The 25,564-nt window shown below is 38.2% G+C and overlaps 1 protein-coding gene across 1 annotated transcript in view; it reads left to right on the top strand.

Annotated features, from left to right (window-relative positions):
- The window catches only part of tdrd12 (tudor domain containing 12), a 60,102-nt gene extending 37,179 nt beyond the window's left edge, over positions 1-22,923 (top strand). The window contains exons 23-32 of the mRNA XM_052119366.1: positions 6,187-6,394; positions 10,897-10,989; positions 11,252-11,445; positions 18,270-18,461; positions 18,964-19,025; positions 19,110-19,206; positions 19,323-19,436; positions 19,608-19,761; positions 21,789-21,849; positions 22,850-22,923. Of these exons, the coding sequence (XP_051975326.1) occupies positions 6,187-6,394; positions 10,897-10,989; positions 11,252-11,445; positions 18,270-18,461; positions 18,964-19,025; positions 19,110-19,206; positions 19,323-19,436; positions 19,608-19,761; positions 21,789-21,849; positions 22,850-22,923 (1,249 nt within the window). The remainder of the gene's footprint in view (positions 1-6,186; positions 6,395-10,896; positions 10,990-11,251; positions 11,446-18,269; positions 18,462-18,963; positions 19,026-19,109; positions 19,207-19,322; positions 19,437-19,607; positions 19,762-21,788; positions 21,850-22,849) is intronic.
- Positions 22,924-25,564: the final 2,641 nt, after the last annotated feature.

Here is a 25,564-nt window from a genome sequence, read left to right as displayed (position 1 = left end):
GGGAGTTAATGAAGTTAATCTCCGCCTGGCCACGCACCACTTCAAACACCCTGGGTAAGACCTCCATTGTACAACATAAAATCACACTATCAGATGACATACCCCTCAAGTCCCGTGCATACCGTGTGTCTCCTCTTAAGAGGCAGATTATTGAAGAACAAGTAGACCTGATGCTACGGGACAATATCATTGAACCCTCCTTTTCACCGTGGTCTTCACCGGTAGTCCTGGTCCCCAAACCTGATGGCTCATACAGGTTCTGTGTGGATTACAGGAAGCTGAACAAAAAGACCGTACCCGACGCGTATCCAATGCCGTTGATTCATGACATCCTTGAATCCCTGGAAGGAGCTTCCTGGTTTACTTCCTTGGATTTGCAGTCCGGGTACTGGCAGGTGGAGATGGATGAACTGAGTAAAGAGAAGACTGCTTTTATCTCAACCAAGAGGCTGTTTCAATTCAAGTCGATGCCCTATGGGCTCAGAAACGCCGCTGCTACCTTCCAACGGTTGATGGAGAGAGTACTGTCTGATCTGAGAGGGAGAATATGTTTTGTGTACATTGACGACATAATAATCTATTCCAAATCACTTGAGCAACATATTCAACATCTAGATATGGTTCTGCAACGGCTGACACAAGCCAATCTGACACTGAGCATGAAGAAATGCCACTTCTTCAAACGACAGCTCAACTTCCTCGGCCATATAATCTCTGAGAGGGGAGTGGAGGTTGACCGAGAGAAGACCAGGGTCGTCGCAGAGTTCCCCCCACCGCAAGATCTGAAAGCTTTGCAACGATTTCTGGGACTGGCAGGCTGGTACCATAAGTTTATTTCCCATTTTGCTGACATTACTGCTCCATTGAACCTCCTAAAAAAGAAAGGAGTTAAGTGGGAATGGACCCCAGAGTGTCAAGCTAGCATGGAAGATCTAAAACAAGCCTTGCAAAATTCACCGGTTCTAATACAACCTGATATTAATCAACCCTTCCAGGTTCATACTGACGCTAAGTGAGGTAGGACTGGGAGCCATCCTCACTCAACATTCTGAGGAGGGAGAAAAGGTGGTGGCATATGCATCAAGGACCTTAACTGGAGCAGAAAGGAATTACAGCACTTCAGAAAAAGAATGTCTAGCAGTGGTTTGGGCGGTAGAAAAGTGGAGACATTACCTGGAGGGAAGACCCTTCGACGTCTTCACGGACCATGCGGCTCTCGCCTGGGCGTTCAACTGCCCTAAGACCTCCTCACGCCTTACCCGCTGGACACTCCGCCTGCAACAGTTCTGTTTCCAAGTTCATCACAGGAAAGGTTGTCTCAACCAGGGACCTGATGCATTGTCCAGGGTCCTGGAGAAACCTGATGCTGATGATGCTCCTTGCCTTGTCTTGTCTTCACATAATGCATCTCCATTACCTCACTCTATGGAGGAAATAACAAAGGCTCAAAGTTTGGATGATACCATCTCTCACCTGCAGTCTGTCCTGAAACCCCGAGCGGTCAAAGACCAATCCATCAGCTTTGAAGATCTCCAAGGGGTGTGGTACCACAAAGTTCCCATAAAAAACCAAGGAGTGAAATATCAACTGGTGGTACCACAATCTTTAACATCAGATTTCATGCATTATTATCATGATAATCCACTTGGAGGCCATCTTGGACTGTTGAAAACCCTGCTGAAGATCCTAGATGTGGCATGGTGGCCGTCTGTCCGGAAAGACGTCTGCCAATATATTAAGACCTGTGAGATATGCCAAAAATATAAACCTAGCAATACCAAACCATCGGGATTGATGCAGAGTACTCCGATCACAGAACCTGGACACACGTTAGGGGTGGACCTAATGGGACCCTTCCCCATCAGCAAAAAGCAGAATACTTGTCTCTTAGTCATTGTGGATTACTTCACAAAGTGGGTAGAAATGTTCCCACTCAGAGACAGTAAAACCCAGAAGATAGTGAAGATTCTGCGGAGGAGATATTCACTCGTTGGGGGTACCCAAATACCTAGTGTCCGATAGGGGTCCCCAATTTACTTCCAGCATCCTGGGTGATCTGTGCAAAACATGGGGATGTGTCCAGAAACTCACCACGAGTTACCATCCACAATCAAACCTAACGGAAAGGGTCAACCGAACCGTGAAAACCATGATTGCTGCTTATGTGGGACAACAACATCAGTCCTGGGACCAGTGGTTACCTGAATTCCGCTATGCCATTTACACCGCCCAGCAAGAAACGACAGGAAAGTCTCCTACAGAGCTCATGCTGGGTAGGCAGATTCTAGGACCACTGGAACGCCTTATCCACCGACCACCTTCACCTGATCAAGCTGCTTATTCCCTGGTAGAGCGACAAAACATCATGATGGAGGAGGTGAGGAACATAATGAGGATGTGCCAAGCCAAACAAGCTAGGTATTATAATAACCGTAGGAAAAATGCGCAGTTTCAAACGGGTGACCTAGTTTGGATTAAAACACATCCTCTCTCTAGTTCATCGAACAAATTTTCTGCCAAGCTAGCGCCCAAGTGGGAGGGTCCAGCTGAGATAAAAAGTAAAACGGGGCCAATAAATTACACTGTGTGCTGGGGCAACCCACCTAGAACTGATACCTATAATGTGGTAAACCTGAAGCGCTACTATGGACGCTCTTCTCCCATGCCGCTGGCTGGGGGGGGGGGGGATTATGTAGCATAGCCACATAAGGGGGAATGTTTATACTGCTGTGATTAGTATAATTGTGGCCGATTCCACATACACACATTCTCTTGCAGTACAGTATACGGACAATTTCCATTACGAACTATTTATCAACTCTCTTTATTACCACGCTTCGTTTTGTTTGCTTTGTATGTCCTGTATATATGTATATATATGTGTATCTTGTTAAACTTGAATGTGGTCAACCACTATTTTGTAAATACACTTGGGGATTTAAACTAATGTGTTATGCAAGCCTTCGTTTTTCATCCATTCCCACACTTATATAATTAAGGATTAGACCCTAAAGTTTTTTTTTGTATCTTCACCTACTTAATTAGGAGGTTGAACGTTACATAGTGGTGGCCCGTAAGCTTCTCACAATTAATTGCTGGAATTTTGTCCTATTCCTCAATTCCTGAACTGGTGTAACCGAGTCAGGTTTGTAGGCCTCCTTGCTCTCACATGCCTTTTTGGTTCTGCCCACAAATTTTCTATCAGATAAAGGTCAGGTCTTTGTGATGGCCACTGCAATACCATGACTTTGTTGTCCTTAAGACATTTTGCCACAACTTTGGTGGTATGCCTGGGGCCATTGTTCCTTTGAAAAACCCATTTGCAACCAAGCTTTTACTTCATGGCTGATGTCTTAAATGTTGCTTCAATATATCCACTTAATTTTCCTTCCTCATGATGCCATCTATTTTGTGAAGTGCACCAGTCCCTCCTGCAGAAAAGCACCCGACATGCTTTGAAACATCCACCATTGTGCCTGTACCAAATTAATCCAAAATCACTTGCTTAAATTACTGGTGTCCTGTTGTTCTGACCCCCATCATTAGCAAATGCTTTGAGAGACTAATCAGAGATTACATCTGCTCTTTGCTGTCCACCTCACTGGACTCCCTGCAGTTTGCATATCGCAACAATCACACCACTGATGATGCTTTTGCATCTACACTACACACTGCTCTCTCCCACCAGGAAAAAAGGAACACGTGTGAGAATGCAGTTTGTAGACTACAGCTCAGCATTCAACACCATAGTGCCCTCTAAACTTGATGAAAAGCTCTGGGCTTAAACAGCTCGCTGTGCAGCTGGATTCTGGACTTCCTGATGCCAGGTGTTTAGATAGGCAGCAACATCTCATCACTGACCCTCAACACTGGATCCCCACAGGGCTGTGTTCTCAGCCCACTCCTGTATTCCCTGTACACACAGGAATGTGTGGCATCACATAGCTCCAATGCCATCATTAAGTTTGCTGATGCGAAAACGGTGGTAGGTCTAATAATGATGAAACAGCCTAGAGAGAGGAGGTACACACTCTTGACGCGCTGGTGTCAGGAGCACAACCTCTCCCTCAATGTCAGCAAGACCAAGGAGATGTGGTGGACTTGAGGAGGAAAGACAGAGAACACAGCCCCATCACCATTAATGGAGCACCGGTGGAGAGAGTCAGCAGACACAAGTTCCTCGGTGTCCACATCACTGAAGAACTCGCATGGTCCATCCACACTGAGGCCGTTGTGAAGAAGGCTCACCAGTGCCTCTTCTTCCTGAGATGGCTGAGGAAGTTTGGAATTAACCACCACATCCTCACACGGTTCTACACCAGCACAGTAGAGAGCATCCTGACTGGCTGCATCACTGCCCGGTACGGCAATAGCACTGCCCTCAAATGCAAAGCCCTGCAAAGGGTTGTACGAACTGCCAGACACATCATCAGAGGTAAGCTTCCCTCACTCCAGTGTGTATATATATATACCAGGCGGTGTGTGAGAAAAGCTCGGAGGATCATCAGAGACTCCAGCCACCCGCGCCATGGGCTGATCTCACTGCTACCATCAGGCAGGCGGTATCGCAGCATCAGGAACCGCACCAGCCATCTACATGACAGCTTCTTCCCCCAAGTAATCAGACTTTTGAACTCTTGATCTCTCTCGATCAAAATACATCAGCACTGCACTTTATTAATCTTACACTGGACTGTCATAAATTATATTGTCTCTTAACAACACTTTGGCAACTGACTATCAGCTGACAGCCTGAATGTCAATACAGCACAATACAAACTACTGTATATTTTATATGTACTATATACTATTCTATTTTTTATTGTGTATGTGTTTTCTATATTGTGTGTTGTATACTGTACATTTGTATATTGTGTTGTGTGTAATTGTTTATATTAAATATGTAAATTGAGTTGTGTAAATCTGATGTTTATTGTAAATTGGTATATGTCTCATCACTGTCATGACAGATATGTTGCAGATATGTTTACCTACTTTTATATTTGGTTGAGTGACAATAAAGGGATTTGATTTGACGACATGATACTGTCACCCCCATGCTTCACGGTTGGGATGGTGTTCTTCGGCTTGCAAGCCTCACCCTTTTTCCTCCAAACATAACAATGGACATTATGGCCAAAAAGTTCCCTTTTTTTTGTTTCATCAGACCAGAGGAAATTTATCCAAAAGTAAGATATTTGTCCCCATGTGCACTTGCAAACTGTAGTCTGGCTTTTTATGGCAGTTTTGCAGTATTGACTTCTTCCTTGCTGAGCAGCCTTTCAGGTTATGGTAAAATAGGACTGGATACTGTTTATATAGATACTTCTCTACTTGTATCCTCCAGCATCTTCACACCTTTGTTGTTGTTCTGGGATTGATTTTTCACTTTTCTCACCAAACTACGTTCATCTCTAGGAGACAGAAAGCATCTACTTCCTGAGCAGTATGATGGCTGCGTGGTCCCATGGTGTTTATACTTGCGTACTGTTGTTTGTACAGATAAACGTGTTACCTTCAGACATTTGGAAATTGCTCCCAAGGATGAACCAGACTTGTGGAGTTCCATTATTAGTTTTTTTAGGTCTTGGCTGATTTCTTTTGGTTTTCTCATGAGGCACTGAGTTTGTAGGTAGGCCTTAAAATACATCCACTGGTACACATCCAATTCAGTACACCTCCTACCAGAAGCTAATTGGCTAAAGGCTTGACACCAGCTTCTGGAATTTTCCAAGCTGCTTTAAGGCACAGTTAACATAAATGTACATTTCTGACCCACTGGAATTGTGATATAGTCAATTAAAAGTGAAACAGTCTCTCTGTAAACAATTGTTGGAAAAATTACTTATGTCATGAACAAAGCACAAAGTTTGCCAAAACTGTAGTTTGCTAATATGAAATCTGTGGATAGGTTGAAGTCATTAAAAAAAAAATGTTTTAACCAAAGTACATGTAAAACTGTATGTGCTTTTTGAAGCTTCAAAGACCAGATCACCATTCACTTGCATTGTATGGATCCATAGAGCTAAAATATAAAAAAAATCTTTGTGTTCAGCAGAAGTCATAAACATCTGGGATGGCATGAGGGTGAGTGTTTTTTTTTTTTGTGTGTGTTTTTTTTTTTGGGTGAATTAACCCTTTATGTGCAAATAATTAAAGAGTTGTTCGTTGTTATTGTCATTGTAGGGTGCGTGTGATTGAGGTGCCAGAAAAAGGAGAGCAGCTGTTCAGCAGTGTCACTGCCTACTTCATAGATGAGGGCCGCACACAGGAAGTAAAGTCACACCAGCTACTGCAGCTTCCTGCTCAGTTCCAGGAATTGCCAGGCCAGGCTGTGGAGATCATTCTTTGCAGGATCCAACCTATTGATGGAGAGGTTGACTGGAATCCAAAGGTTTTAAATAAATATCTATTTATTTTGTCTATTTGTTTTTTTATTTGTCCACCTGGAAACAGGAACAAGAGATATATATATATATATATATATATATATATATATATATATATATATACATACACATACATACATACACACACCAATCAGCCACAACATTAAAACCACCAGCCTAATATTGTGTAGGTTCCCCCTTGTGCCTCCAAAACAGCACCAACCCTCATCTCAGAATAGCATTCAGAGATAATATTCTTCTCAACACAATTGTACAGAGCAGTTATCTGAGTTATCGTAGACTTTGTCAGTTTGAACCAGTCTGGCCATTCTCTGTTGACCCCTTTCATCAACAAGACATTTCTATCCGCAGAACTGCCTCTCACTGGATGTTTTTTGTTTTTGACACATTCTGAGTAAATTCTAGAGACTGTTGAGTGTGAAAATCACAGAAATACTCAAACCAGCCCGTCTGACACCAACAATCATCCATGTGATTATCTAATCTGCCAATAGTGTGGCTGCAGGGCATAAAATCAAGGACATACGGGTCAGTTAATGTTCACATCAACCATCATAATGGGGAAAAAATGTGATCTCAGTGATTTGGAGCATGGCATTATTGTTGGTGGCAGATGGACTGATTTGAGTATTTCTGTAACTATATATATATATATATATATATATATATATATATATATATATATATATATATATATATATATATATATATATATATATATGCTGGTTTGAGTGTGTATATATATATATATAGTAGGTTCCACCTCCTGCATTCGGATTGGCTACTAAGAGGTACGTACAAGCGGTCTGCGATTGGCCAGTTGAGAAGTTGTTCATATAGCTTTAGTAACCATTGTAAACAGAGGGATTTAATATTGTATAAGTTGCAGAAAAACAAACTGCCACTAAGTTTAATATTAGACAAGACAGAAGTATCACATACATGTATGAATATTCTTGCATGTGTGTGTGTGTGTGTGTTTGCTCTCCTGACCTATACAGCTGTAACATAAATTGACACTTCTATTCTATAACTTATGATTAATGAATTCTACAATTTGGTTTTAATCATTTAGAATTTTTAATTATATGTAGATTGCTTAAACTTAAATATATACACTGGCGGCCAAAATTTGGAATAATATACATATTTTGCTGTTTCGGAAGGAAAATGTTACTTTAATTCACAATCAGTACATTACACTGGCGGCAAATGTTTTGAATATATACACTGCCTGGCCATAAAAAAAAGTTGCATACTCTAATATTTCGTTGGACCGCCTCTAGCTTTGATTACCGCATGCATTTGTTCTGGCATTGTTTCAACAACCTTATACAACGTCACAACATTTAATTCCATCCAGAGTTGCATTCATTTTTGGCCGAAATCTTGTATTGATAATGGAGGAGTCGAACCACTCTCTAAAGTCTTCTCCACCACATCCCAAGTTTTGGCAAGTTTAAGACATGTACTTTGTGCATGACACAAGTAGAGGAGAGACACACTCCATATCTGGTGTGGCCTCCAGCTGCAGTGCATCATCTCCTCATATACTGCACCAGATTTGCCAGTACATGCTGAGAGATGTTACCCCACTCTTCCACCAAGGCACTTGCAAGTTTCCAGACATTTCTGGGGGGAATGGCCCTAGCCCTCACTCACAGAACGAGCAGTATGTCTGGTGGCATTGTCATGATGGAGGATCATGTCAGGATGAGCCTGCAGGAAGGGTACCACATGAGGGAGGAGGATGTCTTCCCTGTAACGCACAGCTTTGAGATTGCCTGCAATGACAACAAGCTCAGTCCGATTATGCTGTGACACACCGCCCCACACCATGACGGACACTCAACCTCCAAATTGATCCCGGTCAAGAGTACAGGGCTCGGTGCAATGCTCATTCCTTCGATGATAAACACCCCCTGGTGAGACAAAACCATGACTCATCAGTGAAGAGCACTTTTTGCCAGTCTTGTCTGGTCCAGTGAAGTTGGTTTTGTGCCCATAGGCAATGTTGTTGCCGGCGATGTCTGGTAAGGACCTACCTTACAACAGACCTACAAGCCCTCAGTCCATCCTCTCTCAGCCTATTGCAGACAGTCTGAGCACTGATGGAGGAATTGTGTGTTCCCAGTGTAACTCAGGCAGTTGTTGTTGGCATTCTGTACCTGTCACGTAGGTGTGTGATTCGGATGTACCGATCCTGTCCAGGTGTTTTTACACGTGGTCTGTCATTGCAAGGATGATCAGCTGTCCTTCCTGTCTGCCTATAGCGCTGTCTTAGGCATCTCACAGTACGGGCATTGCAATGTATTGCCCTGGCCACATCTGCAGTCCTCATGCCTCCATGCAGCATGCCTAAGGCACATTCACACAGATGAGCAGGGACTCTGGGCATCTTTTATTGGTGTTTTTAAGAGTCAGTAGAAAGGTCTCTTTAGTATCCTAAGTAACTGTGACTTTAATTTCCTAACATCTGTAAGCTGTTGGTGTCTTAACGACCGTACTACAGGTGCATGTTCATTAATTGTTTATGGTGTGTGTATGTGTGTGTGTATATATATATATATTTATTTTATTGGGGCTGTCAATCGATTACAAATTTTAATCGAATTAATAACATGGTGTCCCGAATAATTAATCGCATATACAAATATTTGCTGAGAAAGCCCCTCATATAACAATAATTCAATATGTAATGATGAAATAATAATTTAAATAACCCCAATGCTTGCCGTTTTAGAGTTGCTCTGACCCAGTCGTCTGGCCATAACATTTTGGCACTTGTCAAAGTCACTCAGGTTTTTACTCCTGTCCATTTCTCCTACATTCAACACATTGATTACGAGAACTGATTGTTTGCTTTTCCATTATATACACAACTTTCTTTTTTTCACACCAGTCTATTGTTGTATAATTGATTTCAGATGTACCTGCCCCTAAATAGCACATATTAAACAAAACAAACTGTACCATGTTGGACAAAAGGTCTTTTCCTGTGTAATTGGCCAAAAATAAATAAAAAAATATTCAATGTTTTTTGGTTCATGCACTAAATGACCAACCAACATAATTTCACTAATCATATCAGCAGCACCTGGGAAAGTGTGAATGACTACTAGTCAGATGAAATCACTCTATCATTCTGATTGGATTATAAGAGCGGACTCTTTCCTATAAAAGGAGGGAAGAAGTGCTTCCAATCATTGTGTTCTTGTTCGTTTATGTTACCTCTAAAGAAAGACGTGCAGCCATCATCACATTCAAGGAAATTGCTGCAAAGAATATTGCACCTGAAAGAACCATTTACCGGATCATCAAGAACTTCAAGAAGAGAGGTCCAACTGCAGTGAAGAAGGCTTCAGAACATCCCAGAATGTCCAGCAAGCGCCAGGACCATCTCCACCTGAGGAGTCAGCTACGGAATTGTGTCACCACCAGTGCAGAGCTTGCTCAATATTGGCAGCAGGTTGGTGTGAGTGCATCTGCACGAACAGTGAGGCAAAGAATTTGACAATGGCATGGTGTCAAGAAAGGCAGCAAAGAAGCCACTTCTCTCCAAGAAAAACATCAAGGACAGACTGAAATTCTGCAGGAAGTACAAGGATTGGACAACTGGTGCGAAGATATTTTCTCTGATGAAGCCCACTTCCGACTGTTTGGGACATATGGAAAATCGATAGTCTGGAGAAGAAAAGGTGAACGCTACCATTGAGTCCTGTGTCGTGCCAACAGTGAATCATCTGAGACCATCCATGTGTGGCATTGCTTTTCATCCAAGGGAGTGGGCTCTCTCACAATTCTGCCCAAAAACACTGCCATGAATAAAGAAAGGTATCAACTTCATGCAAGCGCAAATTTTCCCAACTATCCATGAGAAATTTGGTGATGATCTGTGCATTTTCCAGCATGATAGAGCACCATGTCACACGGCAAGAGTGATAAGGAAGTGGCTTGGAGATCATTACATTAAAATGTTCGATCTGTGGCCAGGCAACTCCCCGGATCTCTATCCCATAGAGAACCTGTGGTCCTCTATCCCATAGAGAACCTGTGGTCAATCCTCAAAAGGCAAGTGGACAAACAAAAGCCCACAAATTGTGATCAACTCCGAGCACTAATAAGTCAAGAATGGATCACCATCAGTCAGGATTTGGCCCTGAAGCTGATATCCAGCTTGCCAGAGGGAATTGCAGAGGTTATGAAGAACAAAGGTGTTTGCCAATAAAAGCCTTTAAAACTTATGAAACGCTTATCATTGTTTTCCAGTATACCATAGAAACATGTGAAAAAGTATCTACAAATACTGAAGCAGCAAACTTTGTAAAACACAAAATGTATGTCACTACCAATACTTTTGGCCACGGCTGTATACCAGACATTATGTTGTTAGTCAAAGGTCTTGATGTCCCAGTACTGCTGAAACTATTTACTGCTTTATTTGCATAAACAGTTATTAGAGCTGAAATATGTGTCCTGTTTTCAGGTTAACAGAGCCATTAGTTTGAAGATCAAAGGGAAGCTGCATCAGGCCAGAGTGGTGATGTGTGTTGGCAATGCTGTCTGGGTTGATCCCATGGTATGCTTGAGTACTTTTGACATTTTGAATGTTGATGTAGTTGCTGGCCATTTCCATCCAAAGTGATTTTCTTTTTCTGGTCTGCTAAACTTGCTCATTAATCAAATGAGCCGAAGTTTATCATCAATCAAACGTGGGTTTGCACCAAATGTAAGAATGCTGTATTAGACAGACAATTGTTTGAACAGACTTGATCATAAGAGTAATGTTTTTACCACCGCATTGTTTAGCCTCTGTTTTTCTACTTTCTCTATTAACACAGGTGCGTATGACACGTGTTCCAGGTTTAAAGACCTACATTAATGAGTATAATGTCCACACTGAGATCTTGAACTTTGGGTTTGGTGTGAATAATCCTCAACACTTGGAATTGCTGAAGAGGGTTTTCCAGGGAGAGGAGAACTCCAGCAAACTGGATCAGCCCCTGACAGAAAACAGGTTACCACAGTCACTGCTGTTAAAGCATTCGCAGTCTTACGTATCAATGCTTTTGCTTCAGGGATGATTGTCTATTGCTGAGTTCAGAATTGCATACTACTCTTACTACTATTGCCATATTGGTCTATGGCAAAAAAATAGTAAAAAAGAAAAAAAAAAGTAGTAGTATGTTAGTCCGAACTTGGCCCATGTTCTATTTCAACATGCATTCCAAAGGAAAAAGAACATCCCCCCCACCTCCCCCATATACTATCATGATGTATACTTTCAATTGAATTTTCAAATTTAAATGTCTTAAATATCTAAATATCTGTAACACGATTTTGGGTGGACAATGTCTTGAAAGTGTCATGAAAATAATGCTGATTCTAGCTCCCTTCTATAGAAACAAATCTCTGATCCATAATGTGTTATTCTGAGGCACTTCCGTGTTATACAGTGCTGCAAAGAAGTATTTGCCTTGCAATAATTGAGGGAAACATGAATTCTGCTCTCTACCATAAATCCTAAAGGAGAACGTCCAGTCATCAGTCCATGAGTTGAAGCTCAAGCTCAACTGGATTATTCAGCAAGACAATGATTCAAAGCATATGAGTAAGTCCACCACTGAATGGCTCAAAAGAAGCTAAATGAAAGTTTTGGAGTGGCCTAGTCTAAGTCCTGACTTAAACCAGATTGATATGCTGTGGCAGGACCTTAAACGGGCAGTTCATGATCAAACCCTCCAATGTGGCTGAACTAAAGCAGTTCTGCAAAGAAGTGTGGGCCAAAATTCCACCACAGCATTGTGAATGACTGATCTCCAGTTATCAGAAGCGTTTGGTTGCAGTTGTTGCTGCTAAAGGGGGCACAACCAGCTATTAAGTTTTAGTGGGCAGGTGATAAAGGTGTTGGATAACCTTTTTGCTTAAAAAATTTTTTATTTTTAAACTGTATTTTGTGTTTACTCAGGTTGCCTTTGTTTTATGTTATTTAAACTCGTTTGAAGATCCAAAATAATTAAGTATGAAAAATACACAAAAATAGAAGAAATATCACCATCACATCATTGTATCTGGATGTTTGTTCAACTCAGGCACTTTCTTGTCCTAGGGGCTGATTTTTCATGGTCAAATTACAACTGAAAACTATAAAACCTTTTATCAGGCTTCATTATTTATTTTTTGGTACTTTTCAAGTGGCTTTTATGCAGAAATTTGACCGTTTTAGCCTTGTCCCAGACCCTGATATTCTATATTAAACTATGAAAATCCATTATACAAATACAAGTTATTACATGTTTAAAACGATAATAATCTAATCAGAATGTATAAACCTAAACCAAAAATATTCCATATTTGTCTGAAAAATATTGATACATTTTTCAAAAATTACATCTGTCCCACACTTGTGACATCATGTCCACCCCACCAAACAATTCTACAAAACATTTGATCAAAATTAGCATACTTGTTAACCATGTGGACAAAAGTGTCAGTGAAGAGCATGGTTTATCATTATCACATCTTTAAAATATATAACTTTGAAAAAATATAATAACTATAATAATGATATGAGCTGTCACTGTTTGAAATAATGTGTACAATTTACAATTAATAACATTGAGTTTACATTTATTGGTATAAGAAACACTAAAAAGTTTACTGTCACTTTAAGAGATCAACAATCATCTTACAGACTCGCAGCGTTTAGGTTCGTTAAGGAGAGAGAAGTCTCAGTTTTTTTGTGCATCTATGCTATTTGTGATCAAAATAAATAAAATTTTACTTTTTTATTCGACTGTAAATCTCAAGCTCTTTTCAACAAATCAAAAAGATTTCCAGGTATTCCAGTTCTTAAATTCATAAAAGCTGAATTCAATCACTAAGAACTTCAAGGACCTTGTGGAAACCCTGTAAAAAGTGTAGAAAAAATTGCAGTGGGGGTAAAATCAAGCGATAGCGAGGTTGATGTTTGAAGGTTCATTTCATTTATAATCACATGGACTGAAAACAATGTTGCAAATTTCGAAATATCAAGTTTTGCCTCTTTTGTGTTTTTTGTTAGCAATGTATCCAGATTTGATATATCGTCCCATACCGATTTGTGCGCAGAATATTTATTTAATAATAATTAAGGTACATAAAATGCTAGCTGTGAAACCAGCCTTTTTAAGACAAATGACAAGGACATTTTATAAAACAAAACTGTAAAAATTGCATTTCCGTCAGCGTCATTTTCCACTACAGAATTCTATTAAACACAATACAGAAGTTAAGATCTTCTGCAAATGGCACACTGGTGGAAAAAATTATACAACAATGACAAAACTACTGTGATGCATGTACATACACTGTTGGACATTTGGTAGAAGACAAATAAACTAGTTAGTGTAAAAAAATAACAGGATTTTACTTTCTTCAAATTAACGGCTAAAAGTGCCCAAAGTTGAAGAAATGCCCACATATACAGGGTTGGGAGGGTTACTTTTGAAATGTATTCATAAACAGATTACAGATTTGTAATACACATAATTTGTAACATTCTGTTAGATTACTCATTGTCAGTTATGTAATCTAAATATTTTGGATTACTTCTTCAGCACTGGCAGATTATTTCAAAAACAAGTGAAAAATGTTGAAAATGTATGTCAGTACAGTAAAACAAAATACACTTATATAAAAAATACATGCTCCTGAAGAAGCCTAAATATCTTATGCATTGTAGCTTCTCAAAAATGTATTGTTAGGATTTATTAAAACAATTCTACAGGAAAAATATAAAATATTACTTATAAAGAGTAATCTTTTTTTATATATATATTTTTTTTTTTTTTCATATTTTTTTTCAATCATGGAAGAGTCATGGAAAGTTTGAAAAATGCCTAAATGTCCTGGAAAATATTTATTTGTCCTGGAAAATATTTTAGTATAATAACAGTTGACTGTTGCTATACACAAAAAGATCGGGACTCAGAATAGGAGTCAAATACTCAAATTTGCCGGCAGCTACGCATACAACATCATCGGTTAAGGGTGCATATACCCTCATGATTTATTACTGCAGCAGCCAATCTTGTGCTTGGCAGTTGCGGTCCAACCGAGGCAGATGGTTGGCTACAGCAGCGTGTGCACAGTGAGAAGTGGCACTCGTGAAACTTTTCGTTCATAAACAAACTGAATGAATGAGAGGGACATGTTGTTTGTTTACTTCAGCATCAGCATGTGAGTCTACCTTTTTTATCACTGAGAGAAAAGGGCGGAAAAGCTATTAATGTATAAAAGTGACTGTTTCTACACGTCGAGGTGCTTCCACATGACTTGCGTCAGCGCTGCCGAATACATTGAAGTCTGTGAAGTGACGCCTCAGTGCAACCTCAGCTTCACACTAAAGGGTTTTACTAATTGCCTACCGTCTGTAAGCTGTTAGTGTCTTAATGACCGTTCCACAGGTGCATGTTCATTAATTGTTTATGGTTCATTGAACAAGCATGGAAAACATCGTTTAAACCCTTTACAATAAAGATCTGTAAAGTTATTTTTTTAAATTATCTTAAAAAAAACACAAATAGTCCTGAAATTATATATATATATATATATATATATATATATATATATATATATATATATATATATATATATATATATATATATATATATATGTAATTATTTGTTTGTAATGTGAGATCCAGCTTTTGAGACTTGGGACCATTGAGGGACTCGTACACAACAATTGCAAAAGGTGCAAACATTCACCGATGCTAATGAAGGCAGCACACTACTATATGATATTATACTTTATGTAAATACCTGTTATGTATATTCTGAAGGGCAGTACTAAATAATAAAAAACAATTATCTTATATTTGTATAAATTCTGAAAGGGGTGTGAAAACTTGAGACAAAAGGGGAATGCAAATTTGTGCACTCAACTGTACAGTATAAACTGTATATTAAAACACCCGATTAATGAGCTATCAGCTGCCTTTTATTTGGCTTTCTATCTTGTTTTTGAACAATTTAAATTGAGCAATTATGTGATGTGGCACCTAAAACACCCATTTGGCTCCTAACTGTTCCAGTTTAGGAGCAATGGCTCCTTTGTCATTTTTTAGTTTGGAGCCTTGCTTTTCTGAATACTGTAGGAAAATGATACAGTAGATCAGCTTTGTTCTTATAATGTTTAAACATTCTACTGAAGTCCGTTGATTTGACATGCAAATTTTAATAAAGAAGGTGAAGACATAGTTGATACTCATTATAATTATTTGACTATTATTGTTGACTTTTTGGATGAAAAGTCATGCTCGGCAGTTCACTAACTGAATAGAAATGATAGATCTGCTTTGTTCTATAATGTTTAAACACTATAAAGTCTCCTGGCAGATTTCAGTGACACACTCGGCACATAAGATGCTCATTTGTCCCCACCTAGTGGAATCTCCAGAAGTGGTCACTAAACTAATCAATTAATGAAACTTTTGTAAAAAGAGATACAAGCCACACCAAAATACCCTTTATTTTTGCAGCAAATTCAACACATTTCTATACTTGAATCATTAAAATAGCTTAAGTTTGTGCTTTTAGATAAAATAACACTGGAAAATATGTCCATGGATTAGTGATTGTCTCAACTTTTTGGATCTTTATGAGTTTGCATCCCTGTGAGTTAAGTTAAGACAACGATGACAGTCAGACCACTAATTTAAAAATAAAAAATCACACTGGGTTGATAGCCTGGTGATTCGGCCTTAATACCTCGGGATGTGAAAACATTTTCAATAATTCAACAATCAGAGTCAGCTTGTACTGTGGTTACCACGCAATTTAATTGGACACATTTGTTTTTGCTTAAATATTACACTTGTTGGGTTCTTAAAATGTCTTGGAAATGTATGCCTTGAAAAGAAACTCTGTTTAAAATTTTCAAATGGCAATTTACACAAGGAGCTATTTCTGATGCTTCAAACTTCAAAATCTCACAGAGTTTACACCATAACATAATCTCCCAATCGTTTGTGTATTTTGTTAATAGAATTATTATTTAGTATCTATTATTTGTTGCGTCATATAGAAAGCTACAGGCTACATTGGCTACTATTTCTCATAAGCATCCTTTATTCAAAAATATTATAATAAAAATATTCAAACCACATAAAACATTTACAAACCATATAGCCTTGTAATTGTGTATTTATTGGAATCCTTTGTTGCTATAGATACTCAATGGCATTAGATCCACATTTTCATAACAGTATGAGAGCGCCATCTGTCTGCTTGTTTTAATGTAACACATCATGAGGAAAGTGTTTTGATTCACCTGCTGTTGAAACGCTCCTCAGATTGTTGTTTAAATGCATGAATGTTTTCCAACTAAACAAGACCAAATATACAATGAAACGAATGACAATAAAATGCATGTAACCAAAACCATTTAAAACCTTTTAGTAACCAAAATACTTTTTGAAAGTAACTGTATGCTGTTTACCAACGATTTAAATTGTAACTGTAGTGAAATACAGTTACTCATATTTTGTATTTTAATTGTGTAATGCTGTTACATGTATTCAGTTACTCCCCAACCCTGTATATATACACTGCCTGGCCAAAAAATGTTGCATACTCTAATATTTCATTGGGCCGCCTTAAGCTTTGATTACAGTGCTCATTCGTCTTAGTGTTATTTCAACAGCCTTATGCAATGTCACAACATTTATTTTCATCCGGAGTTGTATTTATTTTTGGCTGAGATCTTGTATTGATGACGGGAGAGTTGAAACACTCCATAAAGTCTTCACCAGCACATCCTAAAGACTTTCAATGGGGTAAAGTTCAGGACTCTGTAGTGGCCAATTCATGTGTGAAAATGATTCCTCGTGCTCCCTGAAACACTCTTTCACAATTTGAGATTGATGAATCTTGACATTGTCATCCCAAGAAAAAATCCACTGATGGGATAATCTGGTCATTCAGTACATTCAGGTAGTCAGCTGACTTCATTTTATTGCTGTATAACGTTGTTGAGTCTAGATCTGACCAATTGAATCAACCCCAGATCATAACACTGCCTCCAGTGACAGTGGGCACTATGCATGATGGGTGCATCGCTTCATGCACTTCACTTCTTACCCTGATGCGCCCATCGCTTTGAAATTGGGTAAATCTGGACTGATCAGATCACATGACCTATTTCTATTGATCCACAGTCCAATCTTTATGCTCCCTAGCAAATTAAAGTAATATTTCTGTTTAGCCTCACTAACAAGTGGCTTTCTTGTGTCCACACAGCAGTTTAGACCCAATCCTGTAAGTTCTCGTCACATTGTACATGTGGAAATGTTCTTACGTTCACTATTAAACATAGCCGTGAGATCTACTGTCGATTTACAACACGACTTCAAGCCGTTTAGTGATCTCTGATCACGATCATTCAAGATTTTTTTACGACCATATTTCTTCCATGAAACTGACGGTTCATCACTATCCATCCAGGTTTTAATAATGCATTGGACAGTTCTTAAACCAATTCCAGTGATTTCAGCAATCTCCTTAGTTGTTCTCTTTGCTTGATGCAGGCCAATAATTTGCCCCTTCTGAAACACAGTAACATCTTTTCCACGACCACGGGATACGTCTTCCGACATGGTTGTTTAAAAATGAGAAGCTACACACTGCATCAGTTCAAGTTAAAAGAATTGTTGCCAGCTGAAACATATTAATTACTGCAATAATGATCCAGTCATAGGTATCAGCTTATTTAAATCCAAACAGGGATTTTTGTTTGGGGGGGGCAGACAGTGTATAATTTTATCATTATACACATTTAGTCATTATTGTTGTCATTTTGTTTGACAGCAGTGAGAGCTCTTCAGTGTACTCGCAGCAAAGAGTTGAGGTGACTGAAGATGCTCTTAACAGCAGGATGAGAGACATTGTCCGCGGTCACACTGCAGTCGAGCTCTCTGAGACCTCCAAGAGCATCAGCGCTGGAGTGTGTAATGGAGGAGTAAATAACACTGATTCAGACTCCTCAGAAGAGAACATGAATATCATGAGGTTGGTAGTAGGCAGTGGTATCCTCACTTGCCAACACTGTTTTAAGCAAGCATCACTATTACAAATGTTCATACTAATATTGAACAAACCCATAAACCTTAATGTTGAATTTCAGCATGTTACTATTGTTAGTGCTATAGACATGAATGATACCTCAAATAATGTGTCTTTTGTTTGAGGGGAAGTGAACCATTACTTTTCTAAATTGATCATACTTAAGATTTTTGCTGGCAGACGACTGGCAATAAATCCCATAGACTTACATTGAGAGTCTAGAGACTATAATATCATAGAGACTAGAGGTGGGTTGTTCTGACCCAGAACTACCCAGAACACCCAAGCTACTGCATAGAAACAGCCTGGCATCATGGCAGTGAGCTTTGCATGGGAAAACAAAACAAAAAAATCCAGTTTTGTTTTTGCTTTGTTTTCTGTGTTTATTTCTTAAGCTTTGCTCAGTGCATTTCTATGGCTCACCTTGACATTGTTTTTTGCCTTGTAGCCCTTCTGACCTGAATGGATTGTCATCTCCAAACCAGAACAGACCTACCAGCCCTGAAACAGGCATGTCCATCCAGATGTAAGACATAGATTTGAGCTAGTTCATTCATTAATACTTGATGTAACACTTTCTTTTTGGCCATATAGATGAGTTTATAATCAGGGATGATATCCTAAATGCCAAGAAATTACAGACACCAAGAAATTTGAAAAATTCAGGCATTTTGGCATTCCAGCCTACCAGGTGAGTTATAAATGTGTTGGTATTCAGCAATACTATCTGTACATTTTAAGACATTGTACTTCTTCATTATTGGTTAATAGATGTTTATACTCTTTATCTGTTTTTCCCTCATTTAGTTTTCATCCACAGATCAAATGGTTTCAGAGAAATGAGTTTGTCACTGTTTATGTGAAGCTCATCAATCCAGTGATGCAGAAGTGTGAATTCTTCTTTGACACAGTCATTTACAGGTCAGATTAAAATATAATTATAAAATGGATAGTTCTGGTGCTAGATGCTCATTGGTTAATACAGCTTTCCAGTCGTATTAACATACATGATATAGTTACAGCTATGATGCAAAATGCCTCAATATATATCACGTTGTTTCTTGGTTTGGGATCATTTTGATGATGTTTCAGTGGGTATGTGAATGACCGTCATTACTATGCAAAGCTTGAGCTGTTCAGTGACATCATCACAGAGGAGTGTTCATGGAAAATGAAGTGTAATGAGCCTGTGATGAAGCTGATAAAGAAAGAAAAACGGGACTGGAAAACACTCCTCAAACAAAAGGTACTCTTTCACTCATGCCATTACCTGTAGAGATGTCAATTTTATGTTAATTTAGTATGATTATTAGTTTTATTTTTTAAACACACAATTAATAATGTCCCCTACTCATACAGACATTTAGTAATACTTGTAATTGAAGTACCATCTAAATGCAAGGAATATTTTTGAGTCTGCTGTCAACCCAGCGGTAGCTGCTACTATAGGCAACGCACTTCGTCAAACCACTTTTATAGAGGGCAGACAGCACTGAATGAGTAAGGAGCTGTTCACAGAGGATGCAACCTGCATTCAAAAACAGCTAAACAGAGTGCCACAAAATGCATCAGTCTCGATTTTCAGTCAAATTACTTTTAATTTAAAACCGCCTCTTAATGCGGTGCTCATAGCGCAAGACACTGAAAAACAGCTAGACGAAATGTTCAATGACATCCATCTAATTTGTTTGTGCATAGACCAACATTTAAAACAAACTGTGCAGATGGAACACGAGTGTGAACTACATCTGACAAATTTGAAATACTTGAAAAACGGGTTGCAAAACGCATTGCAATGGAGTGTAGGCCAGTAACAGGCTTATGTTCAATGAATGGAAATAAAGGATGCACTGACTTGTAACCACTTTTTGGATGTCTATTCAATGCTCACTCTATGCCACAATAATGTTTTCCCAATCTTATTGGGAGGATTTTCTCAGCAATTGTTGTGATTATTTGCAAATACTTTGATTAAAGTTGTACTACAGAACTTTTGGGCTGTCTATCAGAGTCTGTAGTTGAAACCTAATATCTGTGTGGGAACTAGGACTGTCAGTCGATTAAAAATTGTTATCAAATTAATTACATAGTATGCTGATTAATTAATCAAATTAATCGCAGTTAATCACATATACAAATATTTGCTAAAATTGAGCAAAATGCTCATTATAATTTCTCATCAAAATAAATATCATTAATACACAATATAAATGCTCAAAATTTAGATAAGAGTTGCCCATTTACCTGTCTCTATAAGAAAATATCTCAAACAAATAAGCTTTCAAAAATAGTGGGGTACATTCAGATTGATCAGGTGCAGAACAAGCAATAGAACTGAAGAAAAAAAGTATGTGAAAGTGTATACTTTTATTTTAATAATTTGTTTGCCATCATTATTATAATAAAAATGTAACTTTGTAAAAGTACAAACATTCTACATTATAATAATTATATCATGACATTTTATTTATAATAATGATATGAGCTATCATTGTTTGAAATAATGTATACAATTTACAAGTAATAACATTGAGTTTACATTAATTTGTATAAGAAACACTAAAAAGTTTACTGTCACTTTAAGGGTCCATCGAGCACTTCACAGTGTTGCGGTTCAGCGAACGTCAATGAGAATCTCTCAGTTTCTTTAGCGCATCCAAGCTGTGAGATTAAATTGATATTTCTTTTTACTTTTATAATTTTTGTTTAATAAATAATGCATTATTCAATGAAAGTGGTGTGCGCCTCTACTTTAAAGGACACACATTACACGGAGGAAACGATCCGCTTTATTCTCGAGCACTTCATCAAAACAAGGTGATTGTCCAGGTATTCCAGTACTTGCATTTCTAAAAGCTAAATTCAAGCACTTCAAGGACCTTGTGTGAACCCTGTAAACCGTGTAGAAAAAGTGCAGTAGGGGTCAAATCTAGCGATAGAGACATTGATGTTTGACTGGTCACTTTATTTATGATCACATGGACTGAAAACAATTTAGAAATGTTGTTTTGGTTCGCAACATATGTTGAAATTCGATATATCTTCCTATCCCTAATTGACACCCCCCAATTATGTACAGTAGCACTTAACGCTTGCTTTATCATATAAATTTGTATGACATCAGATACATGATAAACAATTGTTTTTGAATAGACAAACTTTATAATTGTGCAATGAAGTATTTATGACATCTGATTACATCTGTTGATTGGTTTGAGCTTTTTAATATTTTTCTAAAGAAATGATAAATACTTTTGTTTCCTCTCTCTGCAGAGTGCATTTGTCAGCTATGAATTTGAGTACATTGATGAGGCTGTAGTTTCTACAGTAAATGGTGAGCACTGAATCTGTAATATTTACAAGAAGGTTCTGGGTTTAATAGACATTTTCAGTCATTTTGGTTCAGCGATTTCATTTCTTCCATAGGAATTTCATCAAATCTTTCATAAGAGTTGTAAGCCAAGAACCAAACAGTCCAGCTCGAAGTGGATCAGAACATCACAAACTTTGATTTGAAGCAAAAACATTATGAAAAATCAGACAAAAAGACAAAGTGCAAGACTGTGTACTTAATGTCTTTGGAAATATATAAAACTATTGATTATAAGCATAGAAGCAATATATTTTCATTTAATTCCAAAGTATTCAAATATTTACATTTATATAAGTAGTTTTGAGAGTGTAGATAGACCGACTTGATTTCTGAATATAAAGTTGAAATCAAGTATTATAGTTAAAGTAAACTGAAACTAAAACTAAACTCAAATACTTTTTCACATCCCCAAAACTAACAAAAGTCTAAATCTCGAATTTGATTTAGTTTTTGATTTACTAGGGTGAATATGAACAAAATGGGACATGTTTGGAAATGTTCCATTTCTTGACACTTTTATGTTTTATCCAAACACACATACATAATACATTATACCTTTAAAAAAAGCTTAGTAGGGCTTCAACTTCAGTCAAAAGCAAAAATGAAGAAATGCTTGCTACTGGGAAGTGGAACCTTTGAAAACTCTCTTTACCAAATCCCAGATTGTTTTAAGCTGTAAAGTCGGACTGAGGAAAAATTATTCTTTAGCAAATATTTACAATGTATTTGGAATTATTTTTTATATTTACAGCTGTAACACATTTTTGATTGGAGAATAACTTTACGCTCTTTAACAAAAACACAAACTGCACATTTCTGCTTTTTAACCCTTCCGGTTCAGTGCGCACATGTAAGTGCACTATAGTAAACACTTTTTTTATTCCTACTTAAAATAATTGTATTTTGCAGTAATCAACAGCATTTAAATGATGATAACATGATTGTCCATCTTTTCCATCAGGGCAATTGTTCTTGGCCCAGGCAGGAGAGGAAGGTTGTTACGTCAGCTCAGAGAGCAACAGTGACAGTGACTGAATGGGAGGATGCCAAATGCTGTTCTACAACAATACACTTATTGAGCACATATAGCTTTATATCAGTTCTGGTTCAAATAAATCCATACTGTTGCTATTTCACTGGATAGTGAACAATGATAATAAGGATAAGAGAGTAACAATTGAAAGTTTTCTTTTCAAAGTAACAGTTGGAAGCATCACGACTCCCACACCCATCTCCTTTGAATGGCTTTCAGTAGAAATACGTTTCTTAACACTGTCGACACTGAGATGATGTCGACTGAAGTGATCTTGTTTTGTCACGTTGTGAAAACTGTCTCTGCATGTGTTAGTTTGTTCCTTCCTTTGCACATTACATTTGTTAAAGGAATTGTTCAGTAGTGGTAATTTACACGCCCTGACGTTATTCCAAAACTGTATGACTTCTGTTGAGCTTGGAGATATGTGAAAATGTTGACGCTGCACTTTTTCCACACAATGAAATTGAGTGGTGACTTGAGGATGTTGGTACCTAACATTCTGCCAAGCATCTTTTGTGTTCAGCAGAAGAAAGTAAGGCATATGGGTTTGGAACTACATGAGAGTGAGTAAATAATGACAGAATTTTCATTTTGGGTGAACTATACATCAGAAATGTCTTGAGTTCATTGATTTCAGAAGCGGTTACTGCACACTTACACTAGCTTAAAAAAGAAAAAATGGCACCAAGCATAGTCTTTCTTTTATGATTAATGCCTTTAAATGAATGTTGGGGTTTGATAGAAATTGAGCTCTAATTAAACCAGCTGTCGGCACACCTCAATTCATAAAATAATTGTTAGGCAGAGAGTGTTTCTGATTGGCTGAAAAAGTAGGCTAGTATGGAGCTCCTTATTACCTGAAATATTTTTGCGTTCCCTCCCAATAGTTTGCTTTACCTCGCAATGCATTTTCTGTTTTCTCGCAATACTGCAGATTAACTACAGTAACCATATTTGAACTATGGTTATTTTATTGTTTTATTTTATAAATTAACCATGGTTTTACTACAGTAACCATATTTTCAACATCAACTCCATATACTAGGAACTAGAACTAGCACTGTATCAGATGTTACAACAAGAATTCAGTACAGGGGCATTTTTGGCCCCCATGTTTTGAATTTCAAATGCGTTTTTGTCACTAATGGCATTTTTGCCCTGAGCCGCCCTCATAATGAAACAATGGTTAATTTTCATAAGGGTGTGGGGGTTTTTTGTGTGGTAGAAACCATACTTGTGCCACAACTTAAGTGTTGTTACTATAGTAAAATGGCTGTAGTCAATTAATTTTTTAATGATTCTTATTTTTATTACCATAGTTTTGGTGTTCCTGTGTTATTACTATGGTTTTAACATAAATATGGTGACTGTAGAACTAGTGAGCATTTCTGTGTTAGTTCACCCAAAAATTCTAATTCTCATGTACTCACCCTCATGCTGTTTAACTGACTTTCTTCTGCTGAACACAAAGATTTTTTTATAATATTTCAGCTCTTTAGGTCCATACAATGCAAGTGAATGGTGAAATATTCTTCTAAAAATCTTAAGTCATACACATCTGGGATAGCATGAGGGTGAGTAAATGATGAGAGAATTTTAATTTTGGGTGTGAACTGGCCCTTTAAGTTTAAGCTTGTGTAAAAGTACTGGCTGTATAATTATGTTCTTCTCACTATGCAGTTTTTCACTCCATTTTGTGGCAGTATTGGCCTTTTCTGTGCATGCTTAATTTTATTTTTTATAAGTTTGTTTTTTATTAAAAAGAAGTTTGTGATTACAGAATCAGGTTTTTTGTAGTTTATAGTTGCTGAGGTGATTTTCCCGATACCAAATCTTTGTAATTAATAGATTTAAATGATTCAAAATGAAGTATATAAAATACAGCAAAAATCATCCTAAGATTTGAACGAGACACTGGCTTTCAGAGCTGCCAACTGGAGGAAAGAAAACGACTCGGTTACTAACGTAACCTCGGTTCCCTGAGAGGAGGGAATGACTATTGCGTAAGTAGCTTACGCTATGGGAAAACTACATTTCTCGAGAAATATTGAAGTCTTTATGTAAAACGCATTGCAGCTGCACAGCAGACAGTGGTGAGCGAGGCAGCTCGGTCATTGGCTGTGCTGCGGCAACTGCTCGAACCAGTGACGGGGCGACTTAGAACGCGCGACCAATGAGGGCGCGTCCCGCGTTCGCGCGCTCAGAGCCTGCTGAAATTAGCATATGAGGGCTATATAATGAGCGTCCCGTCACGCCAGTTCTTTTAGGTTCAATCGACTGAAGCGAACTGACCAAGCACAGACACGGCAGCTTACGCAATAGTCGTTCCCTCCTCTCAGGGAACCGAGGTTACGTTAGTAACCGAGTCGTTCCCTATCTAGAGGTTTCTCCTATTGCGTAAGTAGCTTACGCTATGGGAACACCATTTAAAACGCCGTGCGTGCTGACTTCGCTCTATAAAGCCAGAGGCAGGTGCCTGAGCCTTAAAGCAAAGTGACATTCCACGAGACGGCCAGCGGCGAGCTATATAGTGGGGTATGACAGGGCGCCCTTGCCTTCAAGGTGGGGCGCTCCTTGTACAAACACAAGCACATATCTCATGTACTGAGCTTTTGTGTACTGGTACGCATAATAAACCCT

Source organism: Xyrauchen texanus, chromosome 46 (assembly GCF_025860055.1).
Source record: "Xyrauchen texanus isolate HMW12.3.18 chromosome 46, RBS_HiC_50CHRs, whole genome shotgun sequence".
NCBI lineage: Eukaryota > Metazoa > Chordata > Actinopteri > Cypriniformes > Catostomidae > Xyrauchen > Xyrauchen texanus.
Note: the sequence above shows the minus strand (reverse complement) of the source record. Positions and strands in the feature narration are given on the sequence as shown.